General features: G+C 47.4%; 1 protein-coding gene across 5 annotated transcripts in view; it reads right to left on the reverse strand.

Moving 5' to 3' along the window:
• The window catches only part of LOC139552562 (spectrin beta chain, non-erythrocytic 1-like), a 110,926-nt gene that overhangs the window by 7,143 nt on the left and 77,144 nt on the right, over positions 1-26,639 (reverse strand). For 3 of the 5 annotated variants that reach the window (XM_071364398.1, XM_071364397.1, XM_071364399.1), the window contains 33 exons: positions 24,323-24,474; positions 23,866-24,039; positions 23,327-23,418; positions 23,081-23,161; positions 22,221-22,336; positions 21,585-21,697; positions 21,280-21,467; positions 21,033-21,150; positions 20,708-20,866; positions 19,980-20,282; positions 15,256-15,409; positions 14,704-15,098; positions 14,282-14,545; positions 13,750-13,961; positions 13,324-13,461; positions 12,980-13,199; positions 12,249-12,785; positions 11,864-12,157; positions 11,557-11,703; positions 11,194-11,457; positions 10,807-11,037; positions 10,602-10,691; positions 10,205-10,495; positions 9,899-10,029; positions 9,007-9,211; positions 7,962-8,336; positions 7,459-7,703; positions 7,174-7,312; positions 6,882-6,966; positions 6,395-6,591; positions 5,050-5,165; positions 4,865-4,940; positions 607-696 (listed from right to left, as the gene is read on the reverse strand). In XM_071364398.1, coding sequence (XP_071220499.1) covers positions 607-696; positions 4,865-4,940; positions 5,050-5,165; positions 6,395-6,591; positions 6,882-6,966; positions 7,174-7,312; positions 7,459-7,703; positions 7,962-8,336; positions 9,007-9,211; positions 9,899-10,029; positions 10,205-10,495; positions 10,602-10,691; positions 10,807-11,037; positions 11,194-11,457; positions 11,557-11,703; positions 11,864-12,157; positions 12,249-12,785; positions 12,980-13,199; positions 13,324-13,461; positions 13,750-13,961; positions 14,282-14,545; positions 14,704-15,098; positions 15,256-15,409; positions 19,980-20,282; positions 20,708-20,866; positions 21,033-21,150; positions 21,280-21,467; positions 21,585-21,697; positions 22,221-22,336; positions 23,081-23,161; positions 23,327-23,418; positions 23,866-24,039; positions 24,323-24,474 — 6,392 coding nt within the window. The remainder of the gene's footprint in view (positions 1-606; positions 697-4,864; positions 4,941-5,049; positions 5,166-6,394; positions 6,592-6,881; positions 6,967-7,173; positions 7,313-7,458; positions 7,704-7,961; positions 8,337-9,006; positions 9,212-9,898; positions 10,030-10,204; positions 10,496-10,601; positions 10,692-10,806; positions 11,038-11,193; positions 11,458-11,556; positions 11,704-11,863; positions 12,158-12,248; positions 12,786-12,979; positions 13,200-13,323; positions 13,462-13,749; positions 13,962-14,281; positions 14,546-14,703; positions 15,099-15,255; positions 15,410-19,979; positions 20,283-20,707; positions 20,867-21,032; positions 21,151-21,279; positions 21,468-21,584; positions 21,698-22,220; positions 22,337-23,080; positions 23,162-23,326; positions 23,419-23,865; positions 24,040-24,322; positions 24,475-26,639) is intronic. The other 2 variants (XM_071364400.1, XM_071364401.1) reach the window with 1 other exon arrangement.

Consider the following 26,639-nt stretch of genomic DNA (forward strand, 5'->3'; position numbering starts at 1 on the left):
CAACGTGTTCCAATAGTGTTGCTATGATATGCTCAAATGTTTAAAGGGGGTGTGGCATTGTTATCTTCGTTTCCTGGCACACAACATCAAATTCATTTTGAAAGGAAATCAACATTTCCTCTCATCAAAAAACCTTTTCCTACTAACACTGCTTTCAAAACCACCCAACCAAGCTAGGCCCACACCACCCAAGGATCTGTTATGTAGGAAACAGCTATGGCTTCCAATTTAGGACAACACTCATCACATCGTACTAACAATAGCTTGGTGCTGAAACTACTACAGCAACTAACTGCTCTTACAAACACTCATGTCCTGGTCCTTTTGAAGATGGGCACAAACGGAACAGCACCCAGAAAGGCTTGAGAGCCTAAGATTCCTTCATTGAGACATAATGACATCATTATTGTAATCTGTGTAAGGCATGGAAGCCTGAACATCAAATGGGACTGTGTGCTTTTTCACAATCAAATAAAGCAAAATGGTACAGCAGTGACAGCCTGATGGCGCCCTCTATTTGGCCATGCTGAGGTACTGCAGTAGACCAGGAGCTGAGTGAGGGCAGTGACGGGGGGATGAGGAAGCTTGGCTAGGATAGGTACTCACACGCGGCGGATGCTTTGGCTTAGACACAGGTTTAGAGACAGGTTCACATTTCTCTTTCTTTCCCACTGACACTGATGATACTGATAAAGACTGCAGGTAAAGATGCAACAAGACATTGTTAAGAAGTCCTTGTGCTTGAAAATAGCATGCTACACTATGCTAACGTGTTTGAAAGAGACCCTGACACACACACACATACACACACAAATAGATATTACAATTTGACGCACACTTATATCATAAATAGACAAACAGTGACTCACATCTAACGTACAGTACCAGTCAAAAGTTTGGACACAGCTACTCATTCAAAGGTTTTGCTTGATTTTTACAATTTTCTATATTGTAGAATAACATCAAAACTATTAAATAACACATATGGAGTCATGTAGTAACCAAAAAATGTGTTAAACAAATCAAAATATATTTTATATGTGCGATTCTTCAAAGTAGCCACCCTTTCCCTTGACGACAGCTTTGCTCACTCTTGGCATTCTCTAAACCAGCTTCACCTGGAATGCTTTTCCAACAGTCTTGAAGGAGTTCCCACATATGCTGAGCACTTGTTGTCTGCTTTTTCTTACACAGCCTGAAGGTGCGTTGGGTCATTGTCCTGTTGAAAAACAAATGATAGTCCCACTAAGCGCAAACCAAATGGGATGGTGTATCGCTGCAGAATGCTGTGGTAGCCATGATGGTTAAGTTGTGCCTTGAATTAAAAATAACACTGGCGACAGTGTCACCAGCAAAGCACCCCCACACATCACACCTCCTCCTCCATGTTTCACAGTGGGAACCACACCTGCGGAGATCATCCGTTCACCTACTCTGCGTCTCACAAAGACACTGTGGTTCGAAACTAATTTGGACTCATCAGACCAAAGGACAGATTTCCAGGGGTCTAATGTCCATTGCTCGTGTTTCTTGGCCCAAGCAATTCTCTTCTTCTTATTGGTGTCCATAATTATTGGTGTCCTTAAGTAGTGGTTTCTTTGCAGAAATTCGACCATGAAGGTTCACGCAGTCTCCTTTAAACAGTTGATGTTGAGATGTGTCTGTTACTTGAACTCTGTGACACATTTATTTGGGCTGCAATTTCTGAGGCTGGTAACTCTAATGAACTTATCCTCTGCAGCAAAGGTAACTCTGGGTCTTCCTTTTATGTGGCGGTCCTCATGAGAGCCAGTTTCATCATAGCGCTTGATGGTGTTGGGTTCACCTTGGGGTCATGATAGGGGCTCTACAAAATGTTTGATGCATTATAATAACTGATTATGCTTATGTTGTATTAATAGAAGGGGAAGGGTTATAAGACCCCTCCCTCTTTACATTTATAGGGTCCTAGACTACAGATTAACAATATATATATGCATTATAAGGTTAAATATTGTTCCACAGTTATTTTCTAGTCTCTGCCTCTTATAAAGAAACGGTCTGAGAGATGTGTGAGTTATGGCATGTAAAAACAGGGTGTCTGAGAAAGAACCCTGCAGGGGAGTGAAAGAGATAAGAGACTAGTCAGACATTCCACTATAATAGTAGTTGTGTAGGCATGGGCTTGGTCTCATGAGTAGAAGGTAATGACGTAGGCAGTGACATCACTAAGGCTGAACTTCGGGCTTAATAAAATAACTTGGACCCTTTACTATTTTGCAGAACTTACTAGGAAACATGCGTGCTATGTTCCTGTTGTCAACTTCTGTCTGCAATTGCATTAATAAGTGAATAATTGATTTACTTAAAGATATTGTCTGAATGCTAATTTCTCCAATAAGCAAATTATTGACAAGGAACAAGGAACGAACCCCAACAATGGTTTTGTAACAGCACTTGAAGAAAATGTCAATGTTCTTGACATTTTCCAGATTGACTGACCTTCATGTCTTAAAGTAATGATGGACTGTCGTTTCTCATTGCTTATTTGAGCTGTTCTTGCCATAATATGGACTTGGTCTTTTACCAAATAGGACTATCTTCTGTATACCACCCCTACCTTGTCACAACACAACTGATTGGCTCAAACGCATTAAGAAATGCGGACACCTCACAGGTAAGGAAAGAAATTGCACAAATTAACTTTTAAAGAGGCACACCTGTTAATTGAAATGCATTCCAAGTGACTACCTCATGAAGCTGGTTGAGAGAATGCCAAGTGTGTGCAATGCTGTCATCAAGGCAAAGGGCGGGTACTTTGAGAAATCTCAAATATAATATATATTTTGGTTACTACATGATTCCATATGTGTTATTTCATAGTTTTGATGTCTTCACTATTATTCTACAATGTAGAAAATAGTAAAAAATTAAGAAAAACCCTTGACTGACTAGGTGTGGCCAAACTTTTGACTTGTACTGTATACTTAAAGGTTTGGATCCAGTTATCCACATGAGTTATACTAAATACATTCTCTCACACATAGAACATAAAAAAAATCTTTCATTCAAATCTCCTCAAAACATATGGACAAGACAACATGAAGAGGAACAAGACATAAAACTACACTTTATGGACTTACAGTGCATTTGGAAAGAATTCAGACCCCTTGAATTTTTCCACATTTTATTATGTTACAGCCTTATTCTAAAATGGATTAAATTGTTTTTTCCCCACATCAACCTACACTGAATACCCCATAATGACAAAGCAAAAACATTTTTTTTTTAATGTTTGCAACTGTATTAAAATAAAAAAACTGAAATATGATATTTACATAAGTATTCAGACCCTTTACTTAATACTTTGTTGAAGCACCTTTGGCAGCGACTACAGCCTCGAGTCTTCTTGGGTATGACGCTACAAGCTTGGCACACCTGTATTTGGAGAGGTTCTCCATTCTTCTCTGCAGATCCTCTCAAGCTCTGTGAGGTTGGATAGGGAGCGTCGCTGCACAGCTATTTTCAAGTCTCTCCAGACATGTTCGATCGGGCTCAAGTCCGGGCTCTGGCTGGGTCACTCAAGGACATTCAGAAACTTGTTCCGAAGCCACTCCTGCGTTGTCTTGGCTGAGTGCTCCAACAGTCGTTGTCCTGTTGGAAGGTGAACCTTCTCCCCAGTCTGATGTCCTGAACGCTCTGGAGCAGGTTTCCATCAAGGATCTCTCTGTACTTTGCTCTGTTCATCTTTCCGTTCATCTTTCCCTCTAAAAACATTACCACAGCATGATGCTGCCACCACCATGCTTCACCGTAGGGATGGTGCCAGGTTTCCTCCAGATGTGACGCTTGGCATTCAGGACAAAGAGTTCAATCTTGGTTTCATCAGACCAGAGAATCTTGTTTCTCATGGTCTGAGAGTCTTTCAGGTGCCTTTTGGCAAACTCCAAGCGGGCTGCCATGTGCCTTTTACTGAGGAGTGCCTTCCGTCTGGCCACTCTACCATAAAGGCCTGATTGGTGGAGTGCTGCAGAGATGGTTGTCCTTCTGGAAGGTTCTCTCATCTCCACAGAGGAACTCTGGAGCTCTGTCAGACTGACCATTGGGTTCTTGGTCACCTCCCTGACCAAGGCCCTTCACCCCCGATTGCTCAGTTTGGCCGGGCGGCCAGCTCTAGGAAGAGCCTTGGTGGTTCTAATCTTCTTCCATTTAAGAATGATGGAGGCCACTGTGTCCTTGGGGACCTTCAATGCTGCAGAAATGTTTTGGTACCCTTCCCCATATCTGTGCCTCGACACAAGCCTCTCTCAGAGCTCAAAGGACAATTCCTATGACCTCATGGCTTAGTTTTTGCTCTGACATGCACTGTCAACTGTGGGTCCTTATGTAGAGAGGTGTGTGCCTTTCCAAATCATGTCCAATCAATTGAACTTACCACAGGTGGACTCCAATCAAGTTGTAGAAAAATCTCAAGGATGATCAGTGGAAAAAGGATGCACCTGAGCTCAATTTCAAGTCTCATAGCAAAGGGTCTGAATACTTAATGTATTTCAGTTATTTTTTAAATTTTTATACATTTGCAAAAATGTCAAAAAACTGTTTTCGCTTTGGCATTATGGGGTATTGTGTGTAGACTGATAAGGACATCTTTTTTATTTAATCCATTTTAGAATTAGGCTGTAATGTAACAAATCGTGGAAAAAGGGAAAGGGTCTGAATACTTTCCGAATGCACTGTATAATGTGGTGAAAATCTGGAATATTTAAGTAAGGAGTTTAATGGGGGGCTTTTAATTGTTTAATTTGAGTATATTAAACAGGAGGTAAGAATTTTTGTCTAGATTTGACTCAATATGGATATTCTGTCTCTCAATGTCCTCTCTCACCTGTGAGGTGTCCTGGTCGCTGTGGATTCCGTTCACTGATACCGACTGGTTCAGTGTGGTCTGGTCCAGGCTGGTCCTGGGTTACACAGGAGGAGGAAAGGGAGTGAGAACGACATCTAGCGGGAAAATATGAAAACAAAAAAAAATCTAATATCTCTGGTTACTAGGAGTTCCTCCAGTCTTACCTGGCATCATGCGTTTCAGCCTCAGATGGGGCCACCTCTTCTGTAGGTGGTGGTGTGGGGGGTCGCCTCGCCCTCTCCTCCTCCTCTCTCTGTCTCTGGATCTCCTGCTCCTCTAGCTGAAAGAGAAGCCCAGGTTAGTGGCTGTTAGAGAAGACACCACCCTACCTTCCTAACAATGCCAAGCCCATGAATCCTCCCAACTCCTGCCCTGGTCCACCTCACCATCATCCCATTTACCACCTCTTAATTAACCTTGACCCATTTTCTCCTGCCCCCTGTCCCCCTCCTCCCTCCTGTCCCCCTCCTCCTTCCAGTCCTGCCCTCTGTCCCCCTCCTCCTTCCAGTCCTGCCCCCTGTCCCCCTCCTCCTTCCAGTCCTGCCTCCTGTCCCCCTCCTCCTTCCAGTCCTGCCCCCTGTCCCCCTCCTCCTTCCAGTCCTGCCCCCTGTCCCCCTCCTCCTTCCAGTCCTGCCTCCCTCCTCCTTCCAGTCCTGCCCCCTGTCCCCCTCCTCCTTCCAGTCCTGCCCCCTGTCCCCCTCCTCCTTCCAGTCCTGCCCCCTGTCCCCCTCCTCCTTCCAGTCCTGCCCCCTGTCCCCCTCCTCCTTCCAGTCCTGCCTCCTGTCCCCCTCCTCCTTCCAGTCCTGCCTCCTGTCCCCCTCCTCCTTCCAGTCCTGCCCCCCTCCCAGTCCTGCCCCCTGTCCCCCTCCTCCTTCCAGTCCTGCCCCCTGTCCCCCTCCTCCTTCCAGTCCTGCCCCCTGTCCCCCTCCTCCTTCCAGTCCTGCCCCCTGTCCCCCTCCTCCTTCCAGTCCTGCCTCCTGTCCCCCTCCTCCTTCCAGTCCTGCCTCCTGTCCCCCTCCTCCTTCCAGTCCTGCCTCCTGTCCCCCTCCTCCTTCCAGTCCTGCCTCCTGTCCCCCTCCTCCTTCCAGTCCTGCCTCCTGTCCCCCTCCTTCTTCCAGTCCTGCCCCCTGTCCCCCTCCTCCTTCCAGTCCTGCCCCCTGTCCCCCTCCTCCTTCCAGTCCTGCCTCCTGTCCCCCTCCTCCTTCCAGTCCTGCCTCCTGTCCCCCTCCTCCTTCCAGTCCTGCCCCCCTCCCAGTCCTGCCCCCTGTCCCCCTCCTCCTTCCAGTCCTGCCCCCTGTCCCCCTCCTCCTTCCAGTCCTGCCCCCTGTCCCCCTCCTCCTTCCAGTCCTGCCCCCTGTCCCCCTCCTCCTTCCAGTCCTGCCCCCTGTCCCCCTCCTCCTTCCAGTCCTGCCCCCTGTCCCCCTCCTCCTTCCAGTCCTGCCCCCTGTCCCCCTCCCAGTCCTGCCCCCCTCCTCCTTCCAGTCCTGCCCCCTGTCCCCCTCCTCTCACCGTAGTGAGTTTCTCCAGCAGGGTGAAGCGCTCCTCCCAGCCGGCGGCTAGCTTCTCAAAGGCCTCGTGGCGTTTGATCAGGCTCTCCACCTCGTCCACGTTAGAGCCCAGCTCGGCCCCACGCACCAGGGGCTCCTGGCCTGCCAGCCATGTCTCTGCCACATATGCATCCCGGCCAAACTGCAGCACCTCCAGAACTGAGACAGAGGGACAGGAGAAAAAAAATTGTAACCATGAAAGGACCTCTCCCTCTCTCCCCACAAACATGCAAACACACACCCAAACACAGATGCTAAAACACACATGCACTAACACACACACACGCACTAACACACACACACTCTAACACACATACACCCTAACACACATACACCCTAACACACTTGTAAGTCGCATCTGCTAAATGACTCAAATTAAAACATTTAAAATGTAAAACAAACACAAACAAATTAAGAAACACCACCACCACAGCCTGAAGTACACATACCTATCTGAAGGTGGTCCATCTTGTCCTGCCACTTGTTGTTGATCTCGTCCCTCTTTTCTTGGAGCTGGTGCAGTTTCTCCCGGATCTGAATTGAGGCAGGTCAATAACACCACATGAACAAACTGCACAATACACACTGAGGTACAATACAAACCCTACTCACACATTGCATAAACACACCTTTGACATTGGATTTTGTCCTAATCCCTTGACTAAATACTAGTGTGTGTGAATTGACGGGAGTGTGTACTGTACTGTATGTGGTGTAACGGTGACATGCCCAGGCCCATACCTCATCAGCTGCATAGTGGTTGTTGTTGATGAGAGAGTGTCCCATCTCATTGCAGGCGGTGAAGCTGTCTGCCCGGGTCTCGATCTCGGACTTGATGTCCTGATGGTTGGCTATGACCAGCCCTGCAGAGGACACGTCCCTGAGAGAGAGAGGATGGGAGGGTGGGGCGGGGAGCGGAATACATTGGTGAAAGGGATTTTATATTGGGGCCCTAACCATTGACCTTAATATAACTAACATTGGAGAACAGCAATGACACACAAGTGAGAGATGATCAGGTCTGACCTGGGGCTGTCGTGGGCGTCGATCTGCAGGTTGACCCCGTCCATCCACAGCATGAGGTCACGCACCATGTTGAAGAAGCGGAACTTCTCCACGGTGTCCAGCAGGAGGTGTCGGCGAGCCTGGCCGGCCCCCAGCAAACCCTCCCAGGCCTCAGTGACAGAGTGCTCACTCCGGTGGATCTCCTCAGCCTTCTCCCCAGCGTAGGCCTTCTGCAGCCGCGCTGCGTCGTCCTGCACCTGGTTCACCTGGGGATGGAGAGGGACGGGGCAGACGGGAGCTTAAAAACCATTAACCTTTTGCTCTGACAAATTGCTAATATCATGTAGTGTCTGCATTAAATCTAATATTTTAGTGTGTTCAGAGTGTGTGTAATGACTGGTGTTCCTGTAAGTATCCCTGTACTCCCGTTGTATGGTGCCAAATTAATTCAATTTAATGCAACTTCTTTATTGTCCCTGAAGGGAAATTCATGGTGCAGTCAACAGTTAAAAGCAGCAGCCTACCTGTCCACTGAGGGCCTGGATGTCGTGCTCATAGGCATTGTGCTGTCGGTGGAGGTGCTGGACGGTATTGAGGTCACGGCCCAGGTCAGAGGGCAGCGCATCCTTCTTCTCCCGGACCCTCCCCATGGCCTCGCGGGCGTCCTGGTGGAAGCGGTGCAGCTCGTAGGAGGCGGCCAGCATCTGGGTGCGCGTGTCGATCAGCTCCAGCAGGTCGGCCCACGCCTCGTTCAGCCCGTCCTTCCACTCTGCCACGCTGGCGTTCTCAGGGTGACCCGACTCGATGAGGTCATCGGCCTGACCGTTAACGGCATCCACGCGCTCCTGGCCAATGGTGCTGGTGTCCCGAGCAAACTCCCGGAACTTGTCCCGCAGCATCTAAGGAGAGAGGGGGATTACATATGGTTGAACATCATACTGACTTGTCCCGCAGCATCTAAGGAGAGAGGGGGATTACATATGGTTGAACATCATACTGACTTGTCCCGCAGCATCTAAGGAGAGAGGGGGATTACATATGGTTGAACATCATACTGACTTGTCCCGCAGCATCTAAGGAGAGAGGGGGATTACATATGGTTGAACATCATACTGACTTGTCCCGCAGCATCTAAGGAGAGAGGGGGATTACATATGGTTGAACATCATACTGACTTGTCCCGCAGCATCTAAGGAGAGAGGGGGATTACATATGGTTGAACATCATACTGACAAAGAACAAAGAGTTGTTGGTGAACAATCAGTGCCTGTGTGTGTTGTGTTCCTAAGTGTGTGTTGTGTTCCTAAGTGTGTGTTGTGTTCCTAAGTGTGTGTTTGTTCATGTTTTACTAAGTAATTGAAGGTCAGTAATTGATGCTCTACAGATGGTCATACTAACAAACTATCTGTTGATAAGCAACTGCTTGCTAAGGTTACAGTTAGGTTTAGAATAAGGGTTAAGGTTAGTGCTGGGGTTAGGATAAAGGTTAAGTTCAGGGTTAGGGCTAGTAGATAGTTGAAATGTTACTGATAGTCTGTAGAGCATCTATAGTAGAAAAGTGTTACTCACTGTGACATGTTCGTAGTCCTGTCCCAGCTCATGGGATCCAGCCACCACCTCCCTCTCAGCGATCCACTGCTCCAGGTCGTCCACCTCTCTCTTCAGCTGGGTCAGCCTCAGCCTCTCCTGGAGACGCCCACGACGCTCCTCAGCCAGGTCCTTCAGCCCTGCGTACAGCTTGTCCACCTGGGCTTGCCGTAGGTTGATACGCTCACTAATAGTAGTGGCGAATAAGAGAGAGTCAGGCCAGTTGTAATGAGAGAGTCAGGCCAGTTGTAATGAGAGAGTCAGGCCAGTTGTAAATGAGAGAGTCAGGCCAGTTGTAAATGAGAGAGTCAGGCCAGTTGTAAATGAGAGAGTCAGGCCAGTTGTAAATGAGAGAGTCAGGCCAGTTGTAATGAGAGAGTCAGGCCAGTTGTAATGAGAGAGTCAGGCCAGTTGTAAATGAGAGAGTCAGGCCAGTTGTAATGAGAGAGAGTCAGGCCAGTTGTAATGAGAGAGAGTCAGGCCAGTTGTAATGAGAGAGAGTCAGGCCAGTTGTAATGAGAGAGTCAGGCCAGTTGTAATGACAGGAACATTGTGACTGTAGTTAAATCATATGGTAAACTTTTAGCGTTACGTATTGAGTTTTTTTATTTTTTATTGTCACATACACCGTATATGTGCAGTGAAATGCGTTGTTTTACAAGGTCAGCCATAGGAGCAAATTAGGATTAAGTGTCTTGCTCAAGGGCACAGACTGATTTTTCACCGTGTCGGCTCAGGTATTTGTACTAGCAACCTTTCGGTTACTGGCCCAACGCTTACTTGGTTACTGGCCCAACGCTTGCTTGGTTACTGGCCCAACGCTTGCTTGGCTACTGGCCCAACCCCACATTATTAACCTGTTGTGTTCTCTCACCTCTCTGGGTGTTCGCTGGTCATCATGGTGCGGCTGCTGTTGGCCAGCTGGTGGATGGTCTGGGCGTAGTCCTCCAGGGCCTGTTCTAATGTCTGGTGCTTCTTCACCATCACCAGAGCACTCTGCTCATCCTGGGTCACACACATCACATACAGACACACACATCACAGATATGGAGTCAGCATCATTAAGCAAAGGATAAACAAAGCAATCAAGTGTGCAGAATGGACATCATTAGCATCATCATTAACACAGAAAGCTCTTTAACTACAGCCCGTCTTTGCTACAGCCCGTCTCTCCACTCACCTTGGCCTTGTCCTCTGACATCATGTGTAGCTCCTGCTCTCCCATCCAGGCCTCGGCCTCGGCAGCGTCGGTGTAGAACTGCTGGGCGCGGTTAGCTTCCACTAGCCGGGCGTGGCGCTCATCTGTCTCAGCGATGAGCTGGGCCCAGGAGTCCCGGAGCTCCACCAGACGTTGCTCCAGAGCAGACTGCCACTCCCCGTCCACCTCCTCCTTCCCTGGGGACATACCCCGGTGGTGGGTCTGGATGTCATCAATACGGGGCTGGTGGCCCTGGATCTCCTTCTGCAAAGTCTGGGAGACAAAACAAAGGTTTAGCCAAATGCAACATCTCCTCTCCAATGTGAATTATTTCCTCCCACTCTGATAGAAGTCCAGACTTCCTCCCTCATCTGTGCACCTGGTTCTTCTTGATGAGCAGCTGTACACTGGGCAGGTCCTTGCCATGGTCTGTGGAGGTGGCCAGGGGCATCCTCTCCTTCACCCACAGCTAAGTGACGGAAGAAAGTAAACAAGAATTACAAACAGGAGAAAACTGTGTACACAACACACATGATGATTCAGTATTAAAATCTCTGAATTTAGAGTCAGGTTGTCCCACTCACAATCTCATCCTCCAGGTCTCTGTTGAACTGGTGGGCCTCCTTGGATGCCAGCAGTTGCTGCCTCCTCTGGTTGAGGGGGTCCTGGAGCTGAGAGAAGCTGTCAGTGACTCTCCTCTGCTGGCCGTCCACCTCCACCACCGCCGCACCAGCATCGTCCTGGGACAGCGCCAGCGCCTGGGACTGCAGCGACTGCACCTCCTTCTCACGCACCTCCATCTGGTGCTCCAGCATCTACACAGAGACACGGGGAGAAGGAGAGCATGTTTGTTATACCTCTTTTATATTGAAGTGACACTTATCCATTCAAATGGTCACAAAGGAGTATGACAACTGAGGACTTGAAGTGGTAAAGATGATGCTTGGATTGGACAGTGTAATGTCACCCACCTGGTGCTTCTTGAGCAGGATGTTGACGGATGTCAGATCCTTTCCGAAGTCGTCACTCTGCAGCTGTCCTGACAGGTTCTTCAGCCAAATGTCCAGGGCAGAGCAGCTCTGGGTGAAAAGCTCTGCCCTGTTGGCATCGAAGAGGCACTGTGCCTTCGCGCGCGTAGTGCTCTCTAGCTCCTCCCACTGGCTCTGCAGGCCTTCAAGAGTCTGTTGGACAACAGGCTGCAGCTCCGGCTTCTCTGTCACCAGCACTTGGCCCTCCTAACAGGGGAGAGGGGAGAGAGAGCCAGACAGTAAAATACTAGCACACACACCTTTTCTGATTTATTGAATATTTAATCCTTCATAGTCATACTGTACCTTGTCGATCTTGTCCAGCCAGTCCTTGTTGGAGGCCAGCTCAGCCATGAAGGCCTGGTGTTTCTGCCACTTGCTGTGGAGGTTCCTGGCCTCGTCGTACGACATGTCCTGAGCTGTCAGCATCTTCTCATTGATCCACAGAGTCAGCTGCAGAGAGAAAGGAGAATGATATTACTCAATGACCTGTACCTCAGGTTAATTACTTTGACTACTGATTTGTCAGATTTCTGAATACAGGACAAACAGCATCTCAATAAAATGTATCACACCACCATTATTATAGTAAGAGTTAGTTGATGGTTTGTACCTCCTGTCCGTCCTGCAGGAAGTGCTGAAGTTCACGGTTGTCCTTCAGTTTAGAGAGGAGTTCATTTGCAGCTGCCCTATTCTTCTGATGTCTCTCCTGGATGGAGTCGGCCTTCTCCTGGATCTTGTCAGAGTTGGCGTTGAGGTCGTTGACCAGGCGGCGTCCAGCCTCCACCACACCCGTGATCTTCTCCTCGCTGGCCTCCATGGTGGTCAGGAAGTCCTCGTGCTTCTTGATGGCCTCCTCTGCTCCCTGCAGGCTGGAGGGCATCTCAGTGTGAGACAGCACATACTCCTACAGAGGGAGAGAGAACTATTAGTAACTATATCAAGATAAACAGTATATTTGTATGTTTCTTCTCCTTCCCTGGTGCCCTGGTTCTCACCTGGCTGTTGAGGAAGCCCTCAGCCTGCTTGACGTCTCTCAGGAAGGTCTGGAAGTCGAAAGCTTGGGCCAGCAGGCTGTGGCGGTTCTCCCACATGCGGCGCAGATCTTGCCAGCCGGTGTCCAGCGCCTGCAGCCTCTGGGCCAGGAACATGTACTGGGCGTCCGTCTGGCCCTGGGTCACCTCATCACCCACCGCCCGCATCTTCTCATAGTCCTCCTTGTAGTTGTCCCATTCGTTCTTGATGCTCTCGTGCTGGGAGAGCAGGCACTCAGCCTCTGGCAGCGAGGTGGGGATGTCCTCGGACGCCACAGCGGTCTGCGTGCGGGAGAGCCAGGACTGGAAGTCATCCAGGTCCCGGAGGAATCCCTGCAGCTTACTGGCTTCGCCCAGAGACTCCTCACGACGCTTCATGGTGGCGTTGAGCTCCTCCCACACCTCCTGGATCCCCCCCAGGTGGGCATGGATCTCCTCGGCCTGGTCCGGGTGCTCCTCAGCCAGCTTCTCTGCCTCATTTCTCAGGTCGTCCAACTTACCCTGAAAAGATATGGAAAATATACCTGGTTGTCACCAACATCATCTGACATAAAATTATACAAAGTATTGATGATGTCATTAACAGTTAATGACTCAACAATACTGATCATATCTTCAAAATTATCTGATGCTGTGGTTTCATTAGGTTTTCCCTAAGTCTTTGTCCACCTCCATAACCGTTGACCCTGCCGTACCTGAATGGCCTCCAGGTCTCTCTCCATGCCGGTGAGTTTGCGCTGCAGGGCCATGACACCAGCCAGGTCGTTGCCCAGGCTCTCGGTGGACTCGATCACCTTGGTCTTCTCTCTCATCCAGCTCTGGATCTCGTTACACTCCAGGTGGTAGTTCTGGATGTTGAGGGCCGACTCCAGGGCATGTTTCCTCTGGTCCGCCAGACGCTGGAACTCCTTCCACCTGGGGACCAGAGCAAGGGGAAGTCTCAATACCTGTTCCCAGTGCTAACTGTATACAGAGTATTGGCTGTGTATCAGATGGTATGTGTGTTTTTCATGTCCGAGACATGTCGAGTACTACTAACCTGTTGTTAAGCTGGTCTTGTGTCTGGTGGATCTGCTCTTTGCTGCGGTTGTCTGATCCCAGGAGCTGCAGGGCCACCTGGTTGACATCAGAGATACGAGTCCCCAGGTTGTTCATCTCAGGCTCCAGGGTCTCGAACCTGCAGACACACAGATACATCAGACAGTCTCATTTCACATCACTCATATTTCCATTGCTTTGTCTTTACAATGGAGACTAAAGGTGAAATATTATCATACTCAAACGTTGTTTTGATGTTAAAAAGAAGAGACAGATTCAGTTTGATATCCGCTTCATTTACCACAGTGAGTACGCAGATCGATATCGATCAAGGAAAGGCCATTTAAATCATTGCCTACAGATAATTTCTTTCTTCTTATAACATCATTCTAACACTCCTCCCTTATTCCTCCCTTCCCCAGCTCACCTCTGCTGCACCACCTCCAGGTCTTCCAGTTTGGTGGGGATCATTATGCCGTCCAGCCACTGTTCCTTCTCCCCCACCCACAGCTGGCAGGCGCCCGCCTCGCTGTACATGCGGTAGAGGGCCAGGGCCCCCTCCAGGGCCTGACGCCGCGATGCAGACAGAGACTCCAGCTCCTCATAGCGCTGCTCAATAGCAGGCAGACGCCCCTCCACCTACACAGACAGCAACAATCAGTCTGGTAAGAGGAGCATCTTCTAGCTGTGTCAATAACAACCAGAAGACGCTCCTTTGACCAGAGTCAATAACAACCAGAAGACACTCCTCTGACCAGAGTCAATAACAAGTCAAGGAATACAGAATGGGAACGATAAATAAAATATGTCTCACTTAAGCGGAGACATTGAGAGTCTGTATGTAATATGTATGGGCCAGTGTCTGTATATATCAGAGAGAGAGAGAGAAACAGCGGGAGAGTGTGCATTAGTGTAGAAAGTGTGAGTTGGTTTGGTATACTGTTCCAGGGGTAACTGACCTGAGGGGAGTTTGCATGGACCGGGGGCAGGCCAAGGGCCTGCTCATGCAGGGAGTCGATGAGGGTGCGGTGGCTCTGGATCTCCTCCTCCACCTCTCTCTGCTTGCGGGCTAGGGTCTGGGTGGAGAACTCGTCGTGGCCCACCTCCTGGCTGGACACCTGGCGCAGCGTCTCCAAGATCCAGGCCTCCATGTCATTGGCGTCAGTCTGGAACTGGTGCAGGGCCACCGCCTCCTTCAGCTGCACTTCCCTCAGCTGGGATGTCTGGGGACGCAGGGAGAGAGAAGGAATCAGAATACAAACAGAGGAAATACATCAACTTCTGAAATACTATATAGTCTATATATTCTGCTATATTTTGCTAATGGACAGACTACTCTCTAGACTTGTCCATCTCCTTTTCCTTTCCCCTGCCCACTGACCTCCTCCAGGTGTGCCCACTGAGCACGTACGTCCATGATCCTCTCAGTGCACTCTGGGGCTCCAAAGTGTCCCTCCTCCACCAGGGTCTGTCCGGCGGCGATGCTGTGGCCGAGAGGACCGTAGCGGGCTGCCATCTCGTCCCTGAAGGCCTCATGCTTACTGAGGAGGTGCAGAGCGGAGGTGAGGTCGCGGCCACAGTCTCCTCCTGACAGGATCTGCTCCTGCTCTCTGATCCAGGCCGCCTCTTCTCCCATCTCCCACAGGAACTGCCAGAGGCGCCGTGAGGCCTCCAGGCGCTCCCTCCGCTCCCCAGCCAGCTGGCCCAGCTCCTCATAGGCCCGGCCCAGCAGAGACACCTTCTCTCCCACCAGCGCCGGCTCACACGGCTTGTAGACTGAGAGAGAAAGATGGAGAAAAATAGCTAGTTATTTAGTTAGCAGTGGAGGGGCATCCAAACAAATGTTGCATAGTAGTCAAATGTTATCTTTTTCATAATTACTCAAACAGTAACAATGTGTGTATAAAACTTGTGTGCATGTCTGTAGTCTCACCCTGTTGGTCGGAGGTGAAGCGCTGAGCAGCTCTCTGGACCCCGCGGACCCTCTCTGCCTGGGCTGAGATGTCTGCCTCCACCAGGTTGTGAGTCTGCAGCAGATCCTCCACATCATGCAGATGCTTCCCACTGTCCTGGGACTGCAGACGACCCTGGGAGAGCACATGGCAGGGAGACATGTTAGAAACACAGTCATTCACCATGTCTGGACTATGTAGGCCTATAGTATAGTTCTCTCTGTTATCTCAGTACAGAACCTTTATATTATCATATACATGTATGTAGCTCTGTCCTTGAGCTGTTCTTGTCTATCAATGTTCTGTGTGGACCCCAGGAAGAGTAGCTACTGCATTAGAAGCAGCTAATGGGGATCCTAATAAAATACTAAATTCTCTACATAGTGAAGACATGCTCCTAATGAAATGGTAATGGGAGAGAGAATTGGTAAGACATTATGGTTCCAGCAGTCACTGAGAGTTATAGATTAAGCAAAGCTGTCAATATCGTAAATGAGGGGCCAGCTTTCTTGGTGACTGATAAGCGAGACTTTAATTTGAGAAAACAGAGTGCTCATTAGGTATTGATGAGGCAAGGCTCCCTAAATCACAATAACATCAATCTGTTAAAGGGCAATTCTACCACTTTTCAACTTCATTATCTCTAGCACAATACCAGTGTCTACATATGTGAAAACGGCACAAGTTCTACCTGACGACGTCATCAAAAATGAACCCTTTCCACTCCCAGTCCCTGTAATCCCGTATAAGGGTTGAAAATGGCACATTTTGTCATTGATACAGTAAGTGCCTAAATTGGATCAGGGTGGCTATACAGTAACATGCTATAAAGGATGTCAGAGCTCAGGTTCTCTGCTTCACAACGCTGTATGGCTTTTGAATGACAGTCAATGCGTGCGACAGGAAGATGTCCCCATCCCTTCCGCTACTTTTGCACATTTGTTGTCTGAGTGAGGGAAATGCTGTGAATTGAAAGGACTTGATGTGTTCTGAAAGACAAGACATTGAGGATTATAATGAATACCGCTTTGACTTCGTACAAGCAAACCACACAGCCATGAGTCCAAATGTGCACTTCACATTTCCATATTAGAAAACGTACATTTAAAAAATGTACAGTATCAACGTTTATGATCGCTATGTTAGATCCACAGTTAGAAGGCTGACATGCGTTATACCCTGGGTTGTCCTGAGAAGAATGAGCCTGTTTGTCGAATTGTGAAGAAAATGATTAGCAACAGAACACTCACTTGGATGCACTTGACTCCATTCTATGCACACCAATATTATGATCTGATTGTCTGAAGTGCCTTTTGAAAGCCTAACACTAAGATTTGTAAAACTTAGCTAGCCACGTTGGTACTAGAATAATCTTCCAAAATGATGCACACCTAACCCAGATTGCAATTTATAATGGAACGTTTTTAGATTGCGTGTGAGGGCTGTGTTGCAAACAAAAAACTACAAGTGTGCTTGCTTCAGTTCACCTCCACTGCTCAATGGCAAATCTAGGAGAGCTCAAATAGCACTTTATAGTTCTTTCCTTGAGTCATAAAAGTGCATTGAAATTACTTAGGAACTGGAGAAGTGTGTGGCCACTTGGAGACACCAGTTAGTCCTCTCACTCAATTTTAAAACATTTAAAAATGATCTTGCGCCCACTCCAAATTTCAATGAATATTATTTTTATGTTACTGAATGTATCCAGAGTATTTTCAGATTTCGGTATTGACAAATGAAAAGTACAGTAAATTAAATGCACATAAAATCAAGAGTGTAATGTTTGGATTCAGTCTTGTGTCAGGTGAACTGTTGTCCTCCCCTTTGTTCTGATAATTTCCCCATAAATCTCCAAAGTGTTCTTTCAATTGCTACCATGGTCATGCATATGCTTTTTGTAGTTCTGTTAGAAGCATATCCATTTGGCCCTATCCATATAGGCCAATTTCCACAAGTGTAAGGGATTAAAACATTTTAAAAACAGTTATTTTCAAACACTGAGATTCACGGTGACGTGAGGAGCAAGAAAATACCCTCACCCTGGCTAGAAACTCGTTACAGGTTTTGAAAATCACTGGTTTTCTTATTTTTAATCCTGCCCTGTGATGTCACAGAGAAACATTTTTTTTAGGACCTTTCTTCTTCTCTTTTTAACCACAGGTCATACAAATACGCCATGTTCTTCTAGGGATGCGCATCTTTCCCTTTCAAAATGATTCGATACGCATCTAGACACATGGGCTCCGATACAATACAGGAACAAAACGTTTTAGTTTGAAATGATTCGGTGTGATTTGGTTTGATATCAGAATGAATCAATACGTTTTGACGCACTAACATTTGTTGCATAAACACATTTTCTATTCTAAATTAAAATCTGCTGTTGATGGAACTCATGAGCTGGGCCTCTCGGAGCTGGATCTGTCTGAGCCGACTTCTGTGTTTGTGTGTGTAAATGATGCATGGCTATGGTGTATGTACTATGTAGGCACCTGAGCTGAACCATAGGGGAGACTAGGCATCTAGGCATCTACCAATATCAGATAAAGGAGGGGCGATGTAGCGTATGTTTTTTTGTCCCAGACTTTGGTTCTGAAATCACCATCACCCACAAATTAACTTGATATTTTTGCAGATGAAGTGTTTGTGCTAGTAATGTATCAATATTTGTGGTTTACAAATTAGCTATAACATAGCTCAGCGGACAGTTTATTAGGTACACCATCCCATTCACACAAATGGTTGCTCCTACAGACAGTGGGTCAAGTGACCGTGGCTTGCTATATAAAACAGTCAGACAGGCATTGAGTTACTGTTCGATTGAATGTTAGAATGGGCAAAACAATGGCCCAAGTGACTTTGAGCGTGGTATGATCGTCGGTGCCAGGTGCGCCAGTTCCAGTATCTCAGAAACGTCTGGCTTCCTGGGCTTTTCATGCAAGACAGTGTCTGGGGTTTACAGAGAATGGTGTGACAAACAAAACAAAAAACATCCAGTCAGCAGCAGTCCTGTGGGTGAAAACAACTCGTTGATGAGAGGTCAAAGGAGAATGGCCAAAATCGTGCAAACTAACAGGCGGCCACAAACAGGCACATAACACCACAGTACAACATTGGTGTGCAGAACGCCATCTCGGAACACACAATTCGTCGGTCCTTGTCACAGAAGGGCTATTGCAGCAGACGACCACACCGGGTTCCACTCCTATCAGCTAAAAACAAGAAGAAGCGGCTCCAGTGGGCACAAGATCACCAACACTGGACAATTTAGGAGTGGAAAAACATTGCCTGATCCGACGAATCCGGTTCCTGTTTCATCATCCTAATGGCAGAGTCAGGATTTGGAGTAAGCAGCAGGAGTCCATGGCCCCATCCTGCCTGGTGTCAACAGTACAGGCTGGTGGCAATGGTGTAATGGTGTGGGGAAAGTTTTCCTCAAACACGTTAGGTCCCTTGATACCAATTGCGCAATGTTTCCATGCCACAAATAATTCAGTCTGTTCTGGAGGCAAAGGGGGTTCTGACCTGGTACTAGATGAGTGTACCTAATAAACTGGTCACTGAGTATATAGCACAACTTTGGATTTCACCCTCATCTCTAAATCAAATGGTTTTGACCGGTTGGAAGTTTTTAATGGAGTGATCATCTCTTCTCTCGATTCGGCCATACCGTGGTGCGCCTCGCAAAAGTGATTGCTGTCCTTGTTATGAAATGATCAACTTTACCCTGTATATCAAAAAATTACTATATACACATTGATTACCTAAAGAAAAACTACCAAAACTACTGCTGATGGTGATCCTGAACAATCTAAATAAAATCTATTGTAAGCAGGTATAGCCAGATGAGTGTTGTCTCCAATAGCTTACTTTTATTCCGGTAAAACACCATCTTCAACAGCGCAGAGATAACAATAACCTAGCAAATTACATAGGTTGTCACTCAACTAATAAAGCCTACTATCACACAAGACATTTCTGAAGGTGCTGCGCAGATGTGCAAGGTCAGGAACAGGCCGTATACCTCACATTGGTCAACGCACTAAGCTGGGCATAGTGTGCAGTTTGACAAGGCCTGGTGTTATTCGGCATGCAAAATGACTTGCAGATCAATGACTGTCAACACAGTTACATGCAGTTGGACACTGAAAGAGAGGACACATCAGCTGTCACAAAAGATGAGGTCTTTTCGGAAGGTAGAAAGAATGTACTAGGAGCCAGACATTTTTGGGAACCGGCGATTCGTAACATTTTAATTGATTTTCTGACCTACATTTGGATCGGTTTGGGGTCCGCAGACCGATGCACTTGTATCTTAAACATTTGAATCAGCGACAGATGTGTATCGGTGAATTGTTACATCCCTAATTTTCACCTAAATTTCTATAGACACTGGTATGGTGCTGGAGATAATGAATACAGGATTGGAAAGTGGCAGATTTGCCCTTTAAGGTCGTCAGGGGAAAAGGAATCAGCTGAGGCCAAGAGCTAAGAATACACTCAGACAGACTTAATTCCCCCAGTCAACCTCTGTAAACCCATTACACCCAGGAGTAGTAACCATTTTGAAAGGAGTACTAGCATGCAGGGTTGATAGTGTGAAATGTACAGGATTACAGAAGGTTGTTAATGACCAAGAGTACATATTCTACACTGGGAGAATATATAGTGTGTGCAGAGTTGACATGTTGATATGTTCCAGTACCTTCATCTCTCCCATCCAGTCCATGATGTATCTCATCTCCTCCAGCAGTCTCTGCAGGTCTCGGTGTGCGTGGAGTCTCTCCCTGCGAGCGGCTAACAGGTCCTTCAGATACTCCCACAGCCGCAGCACGTTGTCCCTCCTCGCCAGCACGCGACGCACGTCATGGTAGTTCTCTGCCTCCAGCTCCCTGGCCACCGCCTCCACGGCCGCCACACGCTCCCCGTACGCCCCGATGTCCGTCTCGATGGCCTCGTGTTTACGGGTGGCGGCCTCCACCGCTCCCAGGTCCACGCCAAAGTTGTCCTGAGGGACAAGAGGACAGATTGAGGTTAGAAGTGGGAGAGGTCAGTGTGTACATTGGTCATAAACGTATATGTGATAGAAAGAGTCAATGTGTTCAAATGCATACAAGGGTATTAAATTGTCTATTAAATTGCTAAATCCACTCTCACTTCTAGAAATGACAGTGATAGCAAATTATAGTTGTAAATGCCATTAAAATGGAGATCAGCTAGCTACAGTGTGTCTGTAGTCATTTATCACTCCCCTCCACATTACTAGATAATTAGACTGGCTGGTCTGCAGTAAACATGTCTCGTCAAAATAATGTAATCACAACCATCACTTATGATTACTGTTATCTCTGGTCTGTGGACACCTGGGAGACAAATATAACCGCCCTCCTCCTCATTGTGAATACATTACCAGGTCTCGGCCAGGGGTGTTACCTGAGAGACGAGCCGCTGGTTCTCGCTCAGCCAGGTTTCCCTCATGGCGGCCTTGCGGTCGAAGCGAGCAGCAAGCATCTCCAGCTTCTCCTGTCGAATCAGCTCGTTCCTCAGCGCCAGCTCCCGCTCGTGCTCTGCCTTCTCCAGACGCTCCCACGCCTGCAGAGCCAATCAGAACACAGCTAGTCAGAGAGGTCCCTTAATTAAACCAGGGGTGTTATTCACGATCTTAAACACCTGCAGGGTTAACTGTTGTTTATTGAAGCTCTACTCAGGACAAGTAATGCATTTAAACAGCGAGTAACTGGAGCCCTGTGGGTGACACCTTGTTGATGTCAGAGATGAGCTTTCCCTCCCTGGGAATGTACACCTTCTGGTTGTTGGCTCTCATCTTGCTCTGAATGGTGAACAGCAGCACCTCCAGGTTGCCTTTCTCTGTGAACCTGAGGAACACCAACACAGCCAGGTAAGACACCTAACATGGAATATGTGCAGTTATGATTCCAACCTGCTAGAACATCACTCCTGTTCTTAAATTCTAAATTTCCCCCCAGCGTGTCTCCCCGTCTTACTTTGGGGGTTTCTCCACTGTGCGGTAGGTGTTGAAGGCCTGCAGCTGGTTCTGCACACCGTTTAGGGAGTTGGCCAGCTGCCGGTCATTCAGAGTGAGGATGGTCTGCTCAATCCACTGCAGCAGCTCTGAAGCCAGGCTCTCATAGTTCCCTACCAGCTGGTCAGCCTCAATGGCATAGTCCAGCACCTGGGTGGAAGGGAGGGAGAAAGAGAGGGGTTAGACAAGCTCCAAAGACAGTGACAGGAAGACATGCACGCACACACACACACACACATAAATAGTTAAACAGTCGTTGCACCCCACCTTGCCAACCCTCTTGCCCTCCACAGCTAGGGCCTTCATCTTGGAGAAGTAGTGGTAGTAGGTGGCCACATAGGTGATGATGGACTTCTCATCTGGCTGGTCAACGTTGACATCTGGAAAGAGAGACAGTTGATCCTCATCTCCTCTCCACACACAATCACACACATACTGAGACACATACCCACACAGTCAGACACACACTGACACAAACATGCACAAACTTCCAATCCAGTCGCACACACACACTTCCACACAGTCGAACACACACGCCCACAGAAACGGTCTCCCATCTTAACCCAGTCAATTCAACTTAAACACACATGGTGCTCGTCTCTAAATGTGCCCTGATTGATGGCCCCAGAGCGTTGCCAAACCCTCACCATGTATGGACTTCCTCTGTGATGTCAGAGGGCATCATTAAGCCCTGCCCCATGGCCAGCCTGGCCACATAGACCCTATTCTCACTTAAGTTGTAATTCATTCCAGTAATCCTCCTCCCACACCCAATCCAGCTCATCCAGCTCGCCTGGTACATGACAGGAGCACTGTGTTGGTGACAACTAGCCAGAGGGCAAGGGCAGAGGCCACATACGATCCGACACTTGTCCAGTCTGAGCTCTGACCTCCCTGACTCACCTTCTGGGTCGAGGAGTTTGGTGAGGCCTAGCTTATTCTCTGCTGTGTTGAAGGCATTCTGGAGGTTATAGTGGGCATTGGACCGCTTCAGGGTGTCAAACTCAATCACGTCCGGTCTGGACAGGGAGGGGAAAACAAGTGTTGCTTTTAATGAAAGGAATCTCATGTATAATGCGTAAAGACAGCATCCTTACCACTACAGGTTGAGTTCATCAACACGTCACCATGATTTTGTACATTCTAAGATGTGTAGGCAAAGTCAACTTCAACATTGTTCCACTTATTCAGAGCGACCCCATTCTAATCAGATAAGGAAAATGGCAGTGACAGAATGTACACGATTGCCTTGTAGCTCATTCAGTCCACATTTCAAACTACTCGTACTTTGAGTCTCAAGTGAGCAATATACACTAGCTGCAGGCATACATTCAAATGTGCCAGTATTTGACTGATGAGCATCATCCATGGGCTTCCATTTGTTACAGTTCTTGTCATGTTAAAAATCAGACACTCTAGGGGTCTGAGTCCCACCGTAATGCAGTAGGAGTCACCAGCAGAGGGCAATGGTGAGTCACCAGGCATGGCCTTGGATGCAAAACGAGTTGGTTTTATTCGTTATCTAGGTCAACTAACTCCTATTTTATTTTCATCAATTTATGGGGATACAGGCCTATTCCTCAACGACACTGCAAGGACAACAGGCCAAGGTACTGGACATCTAGTCACGGACAGAATGAATATATCACTTCATACGGACAGAGTGCCAGGTGAAGGACAATGTCAGGGCCTACAGTTAACATGAGTGACTAACGCATTTCATAGTGTGACAGGCAACATGGACAAAGGGGAAGGTAATTGACCTGTGTTTGTGCACGATGGCGTTGAACGCCAGGCCATCTCTCCAGCTGGTGGTAAAGTTGTGAACGTTGACGTTGGGGTACCTGCAGAGTCAAGGTAACAGCTCATTAATCATCAACTCAGTACCCAGGCTCTTTTGGTGTTGACAAACACGGGAAATTATTAAAATAAAAGAACTCATCATTTCACATATCTTCATCATACATTCACATTACTGGACACATCCTAGAATCTCTCCCTCTTCTCACCCAGCGGTCTTCATCTGGCACCAGAGCAGCAGAGCCTCTTTGGCTGACTTCTTCTCCTTGTTATCCTCAGTCTCCACACTGATGTCCTGGATCTGTTAAGCAGAGCACCCTCTCAGTCAGACACACTACCTACATTCTCTCTCTCTCTCATTAAGACCTCACTGAAATCATCGGTCTTACATACAGCTCTTTGTTAAGTTTGATGATGAAGAACATCCGTCTAACAGGAGAGCTTTGCTTGTCATAAAAACATGTAATTGTCATGAAAAGAAGATGAGGGGAAAAAAGAACACTGAAATCTCATTAGAATATTAACATTCTCTGAAACCAAAATGGCCCCAGAAAACCACAGAACAGAGGTAATTGCTTCCATTCCCATTAGTTTTGAACTAGGCAGGGTGGGGTTGGGTTGACCCAGGTGAGGGTGGTGAATGGAACACAAGTGGGCTGGGATGTGTAATATTCACTTGCGCCCTCTACTCTCTAGGAAGGCCCATAGAAAGGCATTGTACAGAACATTACAAGGAGTCACACGGTACCTGGAAGCGAAGGATGATGGTCCAGATGAGACCCAGGGTGAGGCGGTGGTTCCCGTCCACGATGTCGTGGGAGCCCATGTTCTCCAGGTGGACCTTTTGCTCCTTGAGGAACTGCAGGGCCTTGTCCACGTTCTCCAGGCAGTGGATACGCATACGCCCCTTAGTGGGCTTCGGCTGGACAGAGACAAGAGAAGGGGGAAATTCAGGATGGTGTGAGAGAGTGATGGAAAGTGACATGGAAAACAGAGAGGGAGAGGAAGAGGGTATAAGAATGAAAATAGATTTCATGTTAAGCAGAATGGAGCACAGCGAGAGAAAAACAACGAGAGAGGACAAGAGAATACAGGAATGAGAGGGTTAGTTCAGGACAAACAAGTTGAGCCATGAGTGATTGGTCAGGGTTAAGGTTAGGGTCAGGGTTAGGAGGACAGATAAAGAGGGATTGTGAGTTACTGACCAGCTGTTCTCCTGACAGCACCTCCAGCAGGCGGATGAGCATGCGTCCATCTCTCAGGTCAGTGTACAGGTCCCCGATGCGGCACGTCACACGGCCCAGGTGAGAGTTCACCCACTTAGTAAAGGTCTTCTTCTGCACTGCTTCACGCTCATCTGGAGAGGAGAGGGGGGCAGGTTGATGTTAAACCAATCATCTGGAGAGCAGAGGAGGGCGGGTTGATGTGAGGGTAAACCAGTCAGAAACCAGCTCATAGGGACTGGCACGCAAGTGTGAAGTCATTCATTGCTTTGTAATAACCTATTCCATGTCCAATACTCCAATACTGTCAGCAAAATAAATATTTTGTGGGGATGCAATTATGTTGGGGAAAAACACTTATGTAGTCTTATACAGCCATTAAAATGCCTGAATCCCCACTCAGACAGACTGATGCCAGTGAATCATGGGGACCTGAGCTTCGCTACGCAGCACTTCATTTCACAGATGAGCTACGCCATTAGGTCGTTGGGATTACTGCGTTGACAGACAGCGAAGTAGAGGGTTCTTTAGGCCTCTAACTGAACCTAAGTGACTGGGCTGCTGACGGGGCGTCCGCCATTCGCCTGAGACTGCACCATCTGAATAAAAGACCAGTCTTGAATAGCCAAGCTAACGGTTCACAATGACGCTAACCAACACATAAGTGAAAGACCGAGAAAATCAATGATGCAATATTGCAGGAACGAGCACAGAATTGTGTTGGGGTCTGAAGAGAATAGATCCCTATAATGTTACAGGAAGATAAAGGGGACACAATGAATTAAACAGTAGCAGAGGCAGCACAGACATATGCAGCAGAGTAAGATGCTAAACATGCCTCCAAACAAGGTGACCTCAATTCTAGGTCACATGGTCTTGGTCTGTGTGAGTTAGATCTAGGGCAAAATATAGCATTACAGTCTAGTAGCTAGAGGCCCACACATAAGAAATTAACTGTGAAAATAAACTACAATTGTAATACAATGGAATTAAGAATCAGATGAGCTATGAGGTAAGAAAGCAGTGAGGTAAAAGAGCAGATAATTTGTGAAACTGTGTGATGTTAACTGTAGTAAAGATTAGAGCATCTCCAAATCCTATCAGAAAAAGGTCATGGCTTCACAATCGTAAAATTCCTGGTGGGTTTCATTGTGTTAAAGAAAGCTTCCCGCTATCTCTAAGACACAGTGAAATGGTTCTCCATGTGAGAGAGAATTAGTGTGTGTGAGATACATGGAACTCCTGGTGAGATGTGCCATGTGACACAGACAGGCCTCTGTGATGGACAGGCGCAATAGCGCAATCTGTTTGAAAGAAACACCGCTATTTAGTAGCTGTACTGTGAAATACAGTTGAAGTCGGAAGTTTACATACACCTTAGCCAAATACATTTAAACTCAGTTATTCACAATTCCTGACATTTAATCCTAGTAAAAATTCCCTGTCTTAGGTCAGTTAGGATCACCACTTTATTTTAAGAATGTGAAATGTCAGAATAATAGTATTATTTATTTCAGCTTTCATTTATTTCATCACATTCCCAGTGGGTCAGAAGCTTACATACACTCAATTAGTATTTGGTAGCATTGCCTTTAAATTGTTTAACTTGGGTCAAACGTTTCAGGTAGCCTTCCACAAGCTTCCCACAATAAGTTGGATGAATTTTGGCCCATTCCTCCTGACAGAGTTGGTGTAACTGAGTCAAGTTTGTAGGGCTCCTTGCTCGCACATGCTTTTTCAATTCTGCCCACACATCTTCTATGGGATTGAGGTCAGGGCTTTGTGATGGCCAGTCCAATACCTTGACTTTGTTGTCCTTAAGCCATTTTGCCACAACTTTCGAAGTATGCTTGGGGTCATTGTCCATTTGGTAGACCCATTTGCGAAAAAGCTTTAACTTCCTGACTGATGTCTTGAGATGTTGCTTTAATATATCCACATAATTTTCCAACCTCATGATGCCATCTATTTTGCGAAGTACACCAGTCCCTCCTGCAGCAAAGCACCCCCACAACATGATGCTGCCACCCCCGTGCTTCACGGTTGGGATGGTGTTCTTCGGCTTGCAAGCCTCCGCTTTTTCCCTCTAAAACATAACAATGGTCATTATAGCCAAACAGTATTTTTGTTCTGTCAGACCAGAGGACATTTCTCCAAAAAGTACGATCTTTGTCCCCATGTGCAGTTGCAAACCGTAGTCTGACTTTTTTCTGACAGTTTTGAAGCAGTGGCTTCTTCCTTGCTGAGAGGCCTTTCAGGTTATGTCGATATAGGACTTGTTTTACTGTGGATAAAGATA

Source organism: Salvelinus alpinus, chromosome 24 (genome assembly GCF_045679555.1).
Source record: "Salvelinus alpinus chromosome 24, SLU_Salpinus.1, whole genome shotgun sequence".
Taxonomy (NCBI): domain Eukaryota; kingdom Metazoa; phylum Chordata; class Actinopteri; order Salmoniformes; family Salmonidae; genus Salvelinus; species Salvelinus alpinus.